Source organism: Panicum hallii, chromosome 5, assembly GCF_002211085.1.
Source record: "Panicum hallii strain FIL2 chromosome 5, PHallii_v3.1, whole genome shotgun sequence".
NCBI lineage: Eukaryota > Viridiplantae > Streptophyta > Magnoliopsida > Poales > Poaceae > Panicum > Panicum hallii.
In genome coordinates, this window is record NC_038046.1 from 50,318,710 (window position 1) to 50,332,096 (window position 13,387).

At 42.9% G+C, this 13,387-nt stretch overlaps 1 protein-coding gene and 1 pseudogene across 1 annotated transcript; one reads left to right on the forward strand and one right to left on the reverse strand.

Annotated features, from left to right (window-relative positions):
* Positions 1–4,221: 4,221 nt before the first annotated feature.
* LOC112892724 lies at positions 4,222–13,164 on the reverse strand (annotated as a pseudogene).
* LOC112892096 (germin-like protein 1-1) lies at positions 7,845–9,021 on the forward strand. Its single transcript, XM_025959172.1, has 2 exons — positions 7,845–8,213; positions 8,304–9,021. The coding sequence occupies exons 1-2, from the start codon at positions 8,093–8,095 to the stop codon at positions 8,837–8,839; spliced, it is 657 nt and encodes a 218-aa protein (XP_025814957.1). The 5' UTR covers positions 7,845–8,092; the 3' UTR covers positions 8,840–9,021.
* Positions 13,165–13,387: the final 223 nt, after the last annotated feature.

The window sequence follows — 13,387 nt, forward strand, 5'->3', positions numbered from 1 at the left end:
CACTCAACCTCTATCATGAGCAACATGAAGCAGGTACGACAGTCCATTTCTTTCTTCGAATATCTTTACGTTTTGCTTTATTCAACCCATTTTGCAATGTTGAAAAGAGGGAAAAGTCAATGAGTATTCTAGTGCTATTTTATTTTAATAAATAAAAACATTACAAGTTCATTCTTATAGACTCTAGATTGCTGTAATATATCCAAACAGTACGTAGATGGAGAAACCGTACCTGTAAATTCCTCCAAGTACAAGCATGATTCTTATTCATTGCAAATCAAATTCTACTCTATGGAACGCACCAACCCTACCCTACTGAATACCACTGCAAATCAAAAAACAAGAATTGGCTAGACCAGCTAATTCACCTAATCTCTCCACTTCACTCTGCACCTGAAACTTCACTGTTCTTTTGTGTATGATCTAGTTCAGTGATGGTACAGAGTAGCTGGTAGAGAACTAAAGCAAAAGAGTCCATCATTTTGCACCGGTAACTCAGTGCCATATGCCATAATCTATAAATAGTCCAAAGTTACTGACCGCTTGTAGGAAAAAAAATATCATCCAATATCAGCATAGCCGAAAAAAATGAGATCACATGTCAAATTATGGCCCCATTTATTATTAGAAATCAAGAGGCCTTAGATTCAGATTTTGTTTACTACGATTTAAATAAATCAACCTCATTGCCTTATGTTTCCAGATAAACCAAATCAATGATAATTACCTGGCAATCAGATCACATGAGGGAGGAAGGGCAAAGAAGGGGTGGATCTTACTTAAAGGTCAGAGGGATCCATCACTTCCCTTGTTGCTTTGCCAAAACACCCCAATGCATCCAATTCCACTATGGCGGCATGAGAATCACGAATACTCAATTAATTCTTAATATTAATTCTTAATATGGCAAGACTTGGCATGTGCATTTTGAAGATTGGTTTCTTCACATAAATATATGATTGAACATCTAAAAGGCTTGCATGATAGATTGGAATTTGCATCCTAGTCATTATAAATTTGTTCCGAAAACCATTACAAAAGATATTTTCGTAACTGGACAGTTGTAGGAACCTTACTACAAAACATATTGGTATCCACTAAATTTGGAAAAGAATTGAGATCTGCATGTATCCTAAATAACTGAATAAGATTAGGAATTGGGGTGCTTGTCATTCCTACCATCTGCCATAACTGGATCAGATTTCTACAGTTTTAGTTCTTCTAGTAGTCATCTCCAGCTTTAGAGCCTAGAAATTGGAGAGCTTGTCATAGCCAAAATCACCTAAATAAATTAATAGGTATCAAAGCATGAAACCAGATGAAACCAGATAGGCAATCAAATAGTAGAGGATAAAGAAACCAAACGAAACCAGATATACTGAAATAGGGAATTACAGAGGAGGGTGCTCACAAGGCCACATATTTTCATAGTAGTGATAACTGCATCAGATGATGGCTTTTAAGATAACAACCTTTTTCATTTGAGAGCTGCAAATAGCATGCGAGTATGCAAAGAATTTCAAGCTAAGGTGTAATAATATTTCCTTTCAAAGTACATGTAGTTGCTGCTGATATTTTTCAGTATATTTCTCAGGTCTCCTACTTCCACTGCCTTCCTGTAACATATTCACTTTCATATTAGAATTTTTGTGTTGAAAGTGACGCAAATGCAACAAAAAAGAATGATACACCTGATACAGCAAGGAAAATCTAGTATATAAATCAATTACAGATTTATGTCATCCTACTTTTACTTTTAATCAACATCAACACTTTGTAAACCAAAGAAATTAAAGCTAGGCAACAAAAAATGCCTCATTCATCCATGATCCATGGTAGCATGGAACCAGCAGCACCCATAACCCTCCAAGGCGCGCACTGTTTTTCAATATCATATTTTGAACTAAAAAAATCAATATCTATACAAACCAGACAGTGAGATATTTACCACTCATCACTTGTATGATGGACTGTGTATGACAATGATCCAAGAACTTGAGCATAGCTTTGCATATACCAATTTTATCTAGATATTTCAGATTGTAACATACCTATGAGATGAGATGTAGAAACACTTGGCAGTAGCACGGAGGCACTTCTATAAAAATGAATGTGAGCACTGTTGTACCCTGCGCTTCACACCTTGGATGATTGCTTGGATGAAGAAAAAAATAATGAATACGACAATATGATTTGCAGGTGACACTAATTGATGTAGTGAAAAATTCCTTGAACATTGCACATAATTGTACAATACACTAACTATGGAAGATGACCAAACAAGAGTCCATTTTATCTCCTACCTTTGAAAGCAGTGAAACTAACAGACATGAAGATGAAGTATGCAAGATTACAAATAATAATGGTTCAAAATTGACCACCTAGAAACTAATCTTCACATCACTCCAGAAAACAAATGGCTACAACTGGCATCATCCTGAAAGATTCTGGCATCCAATTGAATGCAAATCATCATATAGCTCGGTGATCTCAAAGCAGCAATTGATTTGGATCTCAAACAGGCAAATGTTCTGATACTAATCAAGAAACTTTTCATGTGCATGGGCAACATTCTAGAGAGCGACAAAATATAGTGTCCAAATTTAGCAGTAATTATACACAGAAAGTAATTGTCAAACGTATGTTGGAATGCTGGAAGCTGAATGAATATGTGATTTGCATCAATGAATGGTGCTGTTACTAATAATTTTAAAAGGGCTCTCGAAGTAGCACTCTGTTGGCAAGATGCAAAACAATAGGAAGGGACTTACTTTCTTTAGGATGCAGTGATTGAATCTATGTCAACTCTCCATTATTGCAATACAAATCTCCATGTCATGAAAAGGTCCAATGGTGATGCTACCTTCCAGAGAGCCATCCCGTCATGTCCCACCTCAACCTATACAATTTGACAAAGTGACACATTAGTGTAATATAATTTTTTAAGAGCACAAATTACAGAAAATCAGATTAGTTGCACAATGTATAACAGATTTCATAAAACAAAAGGTAACTTTCATTTATCAGCTTTCACTTTGTCTATTTAGACTACGCCATGCATCTCCATTAGCTGGCCATTCTATATTGTGGCAAGATTAGTTGCAAATTCCTGAACAGAAGCGTTTCATCAAGCAAGTGAGCAGATGCCAGAAGGCATGCATGGCAAGTTATTCCAATATAATAGCAAGCATCTGAATTAGTGATATTCTCATTTAATTCAACAATTCAATTAGCAGAATGGTATATCATGGCCAACCCATTTTATATCATTAATAGAGTAGTAGAGGTAGCTAGCTACAAACTAAGAGATTATCATGTTTATTTCTCTTCCGAGACTTTCAAGCGTAACATGGCAGATTGGACTCTTCTACAATTACTAATGCTCTCAGGTACTACGGTCGGACATCTAATTCTACAATGTACTAAGGATCATCAAGTTGGCTACTTGACTCACATGCATGTAAATAAACCAAAGACAGAAGATGCAATTGATTACATGTTTAGGCAAGACATTTCATCAAACACTTGGTGAGTAAGGGCACCTGAGACTAAAGCATCCTTGCACAACGACCACTGACTGTCTTTGAAAATGTACACTTCATCCTATCCCGGCTTGTGGCCAGCACTCTAGTCACAGCGCCGCTAGCCTGCACGACGCACGCAGGAAGGCAGCGGCGGTGTACTGGCCACCGTTTGCAAGACTGCGAAGTACCGGACAGTGGTGAAGCTCGTGGTGAAGCTCCTCCTGCAGGGTCACGCAAGCAGATGCACCCGCACGCCGAGCAGCCCTGCACACCCACCCACGAACCAAAGATGTTGATGGCACTCAGAGTAGGCCAATGGATCGGCGGCGCATGCCGATGAGGGGATGAAGCAACCGCCGCCGCCGCCGCCACCACCGCTGCACCACGCGTCATGTCGGTCACCGTGCGTGTGCAAGCAGCGACGACCGTGGACGAGAGAAAGTGGGAGGCGGCTGAGCTCCTAGCCTCCTCCCAATCTCCCATCCATGGCGCGAATATGGTCGGGAACAAAGAGGGCGAATCTAGCACCACAACGGGGACAATGATGGCACGGTGCGCTCGGGAGCGATGGCAACTTGGTGGTATCCAGCATCCCTTCCATGCAACAAGCGGTGGGGTCCTGCCCCCATCCACGCGACGGCAAACCCTATCCTTCCATTCCCCTCTTTCGAGCATCCGCCGCCGAAGCTACTCGATCTCATCGCAAATGCACAACAGCGCCTCTGTCTGAGTGCCGCCCGCTGCCCACTGAACCCGAGCACCGATCGAGCTTCATGCAGATGGTGAGGGGAAGGCATAGCATGGCGGCGCAGATCGGGAGGGGGACGAAAGCGGTGGATGAATTGACGCTACGCTTCAAAATTGAATTGATTGATTGTATTAGTTGATTGGCTGATTTCGCGGAGTAACTCAGGCGGGGAACCGGGTACGCGCGGGCAGATATGCGGGGCGAGCGGTGACAAAACATTCCGCGGTTTGGCAGAATCATTTTCCTTCTGCTCATTTTTTCAGTCCACCGTGGTGCTGTCAAACCTCCAACCTGATATGTGGGTCCATCTGTGAGTGGTAAGGTGGACCTAATCTTGGTGAGAAATGTTCTCAATTCTTTCATCCTTTATAGTATAGATGTGCAACAATGGTTTGCGCTCTATGATCATTTGACACGCAAAAACTGTATGGAAAGAACATAGTGATATAATTAGAGAAAAGTGGTTAAGGATAGCTAGATCTGTGTTTGAACTTATACAACCAACTATTAGGAACCTTACCATACCCTAGAACACTTTGATGGTGGAAACAATTTACTGCTTAATCTATATAAAATATAGAAACCAATCATGGATTTGATGTGTACTGTACCAAACGGCTCCAATTCGCTGGATGAAAACTAAAGCTGTACAAAACAGGGATTCAAAATGATCTGATAAATATAAATAACAAAAGAAGAACCCACGCCATGCTTTGGAGGGATGTAATAATAAAAGAAGAAAATGCACCAATAACATCAAATAATTTATAATAGGTACTTTAGTGTTTTCAAATAGTGGGCTATAGCAGTTTCGTGGAGACGATGCTGCGTGACCACTGTAATAGAAATAGCAGATACTAATAGTGTTTTGAGAAACCTACCGTTAAATCCTATATACAGCGCACTATTTAAAACATTGACCACATTTGATATTGAAAATATTATTTAGGACTAAATTTCCTTTAAATAGAAGTAAGGTAAAATACCTGAAGTGTTATTTTGAAAGAAAAAAGTGGTGCAGAGATTTAATTGGTGGTAATAGTACACCTGGGAGGAGCTCACTCTCTCATCATCTGAACAAAATCTGACCAGTGTTGCATGTCACCGATGCAGAGGTAGCGGTTGTCCATGCGTGTCCACATGTTTTCTTAGAAACACATTACAGACGCAGACGCTCATATACACACACATATTCAGCCCTATGAATACACGCATGTAACCCTACCCTTATGCATGAGCACCTACACGTGACTGAGCTGACACATCCTCGAGATTGACGAAATCACCACATGCGCCTCACTGTCGACGGGCACATCATGTACCATTAAAAGAATAATGCCGGTTAAATTCTGGAATAATCTAAAAAAATACGAGCACCTGTACCGAGTCGAGGACTCGAATCCAGGTGGACAGGTTCCACCATAAGGAACCTTACTAGCTGAGCTACGCTCAATTCGCATTCGTGTCCACGTATTCATGTACCAATATATGGGCACATGGAACTTTCTGCACATCAACGTACGCAACAACCTAATTCGTGAATAGTTTGCCTTCTTCGTGTCCTTCCACTACCTCTACCAGGACTTAGAGCAACTCCAACCCAAGCCTCAACCGGACTCCTATCCCAGTTTTGAGAGTTTTGGGGTAAAAAAAAACATCTCCAACCGACACCTCAACCGAGCCCCGACTCTCATCCGTCGCCCCGAGCTCCTACATTTAGGAGCTCCTACTCGAGCTCTCATCTGGTCACAGGACCAACTGCCAGCATGCGTGCCCTGGCTCGGAAACCTCCGAATCAAGGTCCAGCCCTTTCTCCGGCGTGGATTCGAGGTACATAGTAGATCCAGCGCTGCCGCTGCCTGTCGCCGCAGTCATCCTTCTGCCGCGCCGCTGTTGCCTGTCACCGCGGTCATCCTACTGCAGCGCCGCCGCTGCCTATCGCCTCGGTCATCCTTGTGCAGCGCCACCCACTGCCGCGTCCGCATCCTCATCTTGGCACGCTGCTACCCGGGCAAAGTGACGGGAGGGAGGGAGGGAGAGGACAGAGCAGAGGAGGGATAGATGGATTTAATTCATCGATACATGTCAATGCAGTTTTGTGTTCTGAAAATTGATACCTGGCTTTGTGTCCACGAAATTATTGAAGTATTCTTTTTGATAAAGGAAACTTTATTAATTTCAAGTAATGTTACATCAAGATGATACAACAATGCTTGAAAAATTTCCGACCTCTGTCTAGTGGCACACAGCCTAACAAAAGAGGAAACTCTAATGGCTATCAATATAATGGGTGAAAATATATCACATGTTAGTTACAAGATATGAATAAAAAATAAAGATGAGTGGGGAAAGTAGGGAGACATATGAGAGATTGGTTGGAGTGCAAAAGAAGTAAGTGAGTCAAATATGGATGAGAGTTCTCGTATGATGAAGTAGGGGCTCAAATATGAGAGATGGGTTGGAGTTGCTCTTACTTCCCGTATATACGCAGATGCTCACATACACGCACGTACACTTAACCCTATAAATACACGCATATAATCTACCCCTATGAGCAACCTTCTAGAGACTGAGCCGGCAGATTCTTGAGATTGACGAAGTCAATATAAACGTCTCGCTGTCGACGGGCACATCGAGTACCACACTGAAATAATAATGCCAGTTGAATTAGAAAAATGCAAGCATCTGTACCGAATCAAGGATATAAATTCAGGTGGGCAGGTTCCACCGTACCACAAGAAATCTTACCAGCTGAGCTATGCTCGCATGCGTATCCATATGTTCATGTACCAATACATGGCACGTGGGATTTCCTGCACATGAACGCTACGCAACAACCTAATTCATGAATAATTTGCCTTCTCTGTGTCCTTCCACTACCTCTACCAGGACTTACTTGCCAGTGATCACTTGTAGTTGCACAAGAACCGGCAGTGATTGCTGTATCACTGCCAGTCCTTTGGTAGCAATTCCGGATCAATTATTTTTGTCAATGGATTATTGTCCGGATGATGCCTTTCATATGATTGCAAAAAATTAACTGCACTCATATGCAACCGGCTGAAAATGATGGTAATGGAGTTAGGAATTGATCTTACAAACTGAGTAGAGACGACAGGTTTAAAACCACTTCTTCGTTTGCTCGGATGTTTAAAACTGTTAGAGCGAGATGTTGGATCTCAGCTGGCATGGCGACATAGTACCTTTTATCCTTCCAGATGGCTAGTTTTTCTTTGTCTTTAGCTGTAGATTGTTTCTTCAACTTTGTTGTTTTGTAATTTGGCTAAGTCTATTTAGGTGTGAGATTAGGTGTGTGTTACAAAATCCCTGCTTTTTTTAATGAAATGTTTTGCCCAGATAAATTTAAGAAAAAAAACTCATGTGTTGTTTTTGTGATCGATGCAGGGAGAATGTATAAACTATTTTATACATTGTACCCTTTCTCGACCTGCCTCGTCCTTGAAAGCTGCTAGACAAACAGAGTCCGGCTCTGGGCTGCGCCATACTGACGACTGCTTCCAATATATAGCCCAAATCATCGGGCATGTGTAGCAGTCACCTGCACTGCATAAACAATTCTACGTGGCTGCGCAGCCTCTTGCGTTTTATGTTCTTACAAATTCCTACCCCGTCGTCGCCTTCTCCGGCTAACGAACCTGCTGATCCGTGCGTCCATATACAAAGCTCCTATCTTAACTACTAATTAGGCTCGCTAATGGTCCTGCCAATAAATACAGGCTCCTGCTACGCTCATTTCCATCACTCATCTGCCATCTGCTCATAGCAATCTGCTAGTAGCTCCAGTGCCGAACGACCGGCCATGGCAAAGATCCACCTCTACATGGCCGCGGCCTGCGCCGTCGTGCTCGCGCTCGCAGCCCCGACACTCGCCGGCGACCCTGACATGCTCCAAGACGTCTGCGTCGCTGACCTCGCCTCCCGTGAGTAATCTATCAATCGTTTCATGTTTCTTGCCTCCTTTATGCGCGCTTAATATGTTGCTCGCTGCTGACCGGTGCGTGGTTTTATAGCGATCAAGCTGAACGGGTTCCCGTGCAAGGCGAACGTGACGGCGGACGACTTCTTCTTCCCGGGGCTGAGGAACCCTGGCAACACCAACAACGCGGCGGGCTCCGTGGTGACGGCGGCCAACGTGGAGAAGTTCCCCGGCGTGAACACCCTGGGTGTCTCCATCGCGCGCATCGACTATGCCCCGGGCGGCCAGAACCCGCCGCACACGCATCCGCGCGCCACCGAGATCATCTTCGTCCTGGAGGGCACGCTCGAGGTCGGCTTCATCACCACCGCCAACAAGCTCTTCACCAAGATCATCTGTAAGGGTGACGTCTTCGTCTTCCCCAGGGGGCTCGTCCACTTCCAGCAGAACAGGGGACACGGCCCCGCCGCTGTCGTGGCCGCCTTCAACAGCCAGCTCCAGGGCACGCAGGCCATCGCCATGACACTCTTCGGAGCCACACCGCCGGTGTCCTCCGACATCCTAGCCAAGGCCTTCCGGATCGGCAATGGGGAGGTCGACGCCATCAAGGCCAAGTTCGCGCCCAAGTAGAGAAGACTTCGGCCTTCTGCATTCGTTTATTTCACTTCTGAATAATCGGTAGTTAAATTTGTCCATCTTTGGTTTGAGGGATTGCTGAGCGCGCTTTGTTGTTTAAATCCAATTTGTGTGACACCAATAAGATCATCAGTTTATGGTTTGTGTTATGTTCAACTGGTTTTTCAGCCAGATTATCATCGGAATACTGCTTAATCTTCTTTGCTTGTTTGCCAATTCATCGAGGAATTAGCAACGATAACATTATAACAAGCGCGCGCCTTTGGCCTGGCCTCTGGTATCAAAGGATACTGCCTCCATGGCGCCACGCCACCAGTGTCCACACTGACATCCCGGCTAAGGCCTTCGGGATTGGCAGCCGGCCAGGAAGGTGGACACCATCAAGAACGAGGTCGATCATGCCAAGAAGATACTTTTGACCGTTCGCATTCAGAGAGTTCTGAATAAATTGAGTATGCCGATAATGCTGGATGCATCGTGTAAGCCAGTGATCACAGCGTCACTTGAATTCTATATTTGTTCTTCTTTGGTTTGAAAAGTATTGCCGAGGGTCATCTGGGAGTGACCGAGAGTGGTTACTATCTTTATGATTTTTCTCCTCCAATTGCCGACGGTGTTGTAGCGTCACAGGACTATTTCCCAAGGGTATAGTTGAAGATCATCTGACCACCAATCACCGACTAACCAACTCTCAGCAATAACATCAGATCGTGCAGTGGAAAGGTCGCTGGCCACGCTTGAGTAGTATTTGTGCTTGATCATTTCTATGCCTTTTTCTCGACCATCGATCTTTAATTTGAAGTGGGAGAAACAGAGACATGGTAACTCAGCTGGCATGATGGTACTGAAGTCACTAGTATTTGTTGGCTTGCAAAGGATAAAATCCAGCGGATTATCACAAAATAATCTATCATACATGCTATAAATGCTTAATATATCATATGAGGTTGTGTATTTTGCTTCTTTTTTTTACAACTGCAGATCTGATGCTGACAATTGAATGGTATATGTGCATGAGTCCCATGTCAGTTCCGATGAATAGAGTGCATAAACAATAAGTCAAGAGTCTACAAACACTTCAGTTTATAATACTGGCATTATCCCAGAAATACTAAAAAATTTCAAAAAAAACTCTAAAATAATAACACTGACCATGCGCGGCTTAGTTTCTAGTTATTCACTCTAACAAACCCTCATAGAGAGTTTATTCAAGTAAACATATTAAGATACTGATTCCACCGTGTGGAGTTTATATATTCAAGTACACATATGAAGATATTCGATCCATTATTCTTATTCCTCCACCTTGATATACATATCTTCTTACAAGGCCGACTTGTGCGAGAGCATTGGAATATGAGCTTGCACTTGTAGGCAGACCACTGTCTTGTGTAAACTTTCTTTCAGAGGGGTGAACTTCATGCGAAGAGCCTGCAGCCGCTGTGTGGAGAACTTGTATGGTTTGACCATTGGTGCAGTATCATCCTTAGACCTAATTGAGTCAACAAAATTAGGAGTTACTAAAAATAGCAAACACAGGTTTCATTTTGTGGCTAGAGTCTAAATAAATTGCTTTGGGAATATTTCCTTTTCAACAAATTTGCAGGATTTTTCAGATATAGCTCAAGAACCAATAATCGTAAATAGAAAGAGGATTTGGAATGACGGTTCTAATTGTTCCTAAACTAGTACATCAACCTATGTTCCTACATGGGCTAGAATCTTAGAAAACATAAGTATTAAAAGTTCATGGATAAATCTAGGACCGACAATAAACCAAAATTGCATATCTTCGCTCTATCTTTATTCATTTCTTAATATAATATGCACGTAAATACTCTATAATCTCTATCTAGTTGTGATATTTTTTTAACAATTACTCTTAGCTTGAGTTATGTCAAGTATGGTTGAAACCTTAGCTTGAGTTACCACCACATGTATGTGTTTATTTGAGACCTTAGCTTGAGTTATGTCAAGTATTGCTGCAGCCATGAGTCATCACTCCATGAAACTAGATTTTGGCTTTACAATTTTGATCTTATTAGATCCTATATTTTTTCTCCACATGGTAACTTGAAAATTTAATGTTATTGCCCTATTACTGAAAACTCTATGATGTATTTTATTAAAAATATGAGTTCCATATCCTAGACGGAGGTGGGTAATTTAGATATAAGTTAGGGGTTGCAACGGATTATTCTTGTGTAATTTGAATGCGACTTTAGGGGTTTACTTTAGATTATTTTTTATAATGGCAAAGATGGTTAATTTAGATGTAGATTTTAGATTATTTTTTATAATGGCAAAGGCGGTTAATTTAGATGTAGATTTAAGGGGTTACTTTAGATTGTTTTCCATAAGGACAAATGTGGGCAATTTAGAAGAATATTAGGCCCAATGGCTATTATTATTAATTATGGTTATAGCTTATTGGATTGGTGGTAAGATATTCCTATATTTTGTGAGAAATTATAGGGTCTGTCCCTTCTTTTAGTGTCTCATGAAGATTAACAAGGTGAAGCCCCCAATTAGTAATAGTAATTTATTTTCTTGAAAGACTACTCGAAACATCCGTGTTTAATTTTCTTACAAGAAGATTGCAGCAAAATTATCGACCATGAATTATACTTGAAAGTGTTTAGTTTGGTGACACCCTCTTATATCATTTGTTTAAAGGAACATAGTAGTGGTAATTAGATATCTTTTTAGGTATTAATCTAGTATAGTTTGCAAACTTCGGTGGATCTTCAGTGCTTAATCCATATAATACAAACACAAAAGGTGGGATTAAAAAACTTGCCCTCTCACAGTATTATAAAATAACAAGAATTATGAAAAGCATATTCTAATAATTATTATTTTGGAGAAAAAAAGTTTTTTTGCTACCAATTTTGATGGGACCTGATATACATATATGCTATACAAAGGAAATAAAAACAGAATTTTCATCATGAGAATTAGAGTTGTACAACAATTTTGACTGACCACACATGATATTTAAATTGCTAGCTGTGTGTTTAATCTTGCATTATACTCATACTTGTAGGATAGTATACTTTTCATCGTTCATAGTTACTTCTCCACAAAAGTAATGCTAAAATAAACCCGCTATCGCAAGGAAATGTTTGAACTTCAAATAAGAAGTGCATATATATGCTTGGTAGTGATTGGATACTGTAGGACGAGCTCTCTTTCTTTTGAAAACTATAGGACGAGCTCTCTCATCATCCGTATAAACTCCGAACGGTGCACCACCTCGCCAACGCAGAGATAGCGTCCGCGCGCAGTACATGGGCACGCACGACATCGACGTACCCTGAAACAGTGTTCGGATACGCCTTCTTGGTGCCCTTCATGTAGGAGACAATGAGCAGTTCTATCCCCAAGTTCAGTGTCGGCTGCAGCATTTCACCTATCGTCCACGAGGGCAGGACCACCAGCAGCTCTATCGCTCTCTTTGACACCTCCTCCATTGTTGTTTTCTCAGCAACCGTCTTCGCGTAGCAGTAAAAGTTCTGTAATATAGCACATGTTCTGTTATTATACTGTTAGGCTGTACTTAATAATTTTCATCGTCTTACTAGATTACCGATCGACTCATTTGCAGACTAATCGTTCATTAGATCAGGGCTAGCTCGTAGACCTTTGTTTGTAAGCAGTATTCAAGGTCACTCCAGCAACTCTCATCCACAACATGATCAGGGCTCCTGTGAGGGTTCATATATGGACAGCACCATAGGATGAAGTGAACACCACGCGCTGCACTGCCGTGTCTGCTGCAGCGTTGATGACATTCTTCGTTCCCTCGGTAGCAACCGCCATGAGTTCCTGCAGGTTTCGCATCACACACAGATATAGTGTGGATTGGACTGGAAACAGACTTGCATACTCATGCAGGAGATTCAGATTAACGGTGCTTAATGATCGATCGATGGGAGTAGAAACTCACTGGGTCGTTATCTAAAACCGGGGAGGCGACATGGAAGACGCCGTCACATGAGGTGAACGCAGCACAGAGCGACTTGTAGTCCAGCAAGTCAGCACGGCACAGGGAGAGCCGTTCTTCAGCTCCATCCAGTGACTGCAGATGAGCATTCTTACGGTCCTCTAGCACGGGTAAAAGGGTAATCAGACGTCAGTAACTGTCGAGTAGAAAACGCAGCCGCTGCATCGGAAGCCCGAGAGGACTACTCACCGGGGTTCCTCGTGGTGCCCCTCACGGCATAGCCACGCTGGAGCAGCTCCTTGACGAGCGCCGACCCGATGAAGCCGCCGGCTCCGGTGACGCACACCAGCCGCTCGCCGGCCGGCCAGACCATGCCCGACCGATCCGATCCGTTCATCGCTGCTGTGAATCTGTGATCTGCGGTCAGATTAATAGCACAAAACACACCCGGTGCCGCTCAGCCGCTGGCGCTGCCAGCTGCCTGCAGGCGGCGCGTCGTCCGGCGCCCGCGCAGGAGTGCACGCGCACCCGCTGGCCGCTGGTGCGGTCCTCTTGCGGTGGCGCCTTGGGGCTAGGGCCTGGGCGGTTGGGTGCGG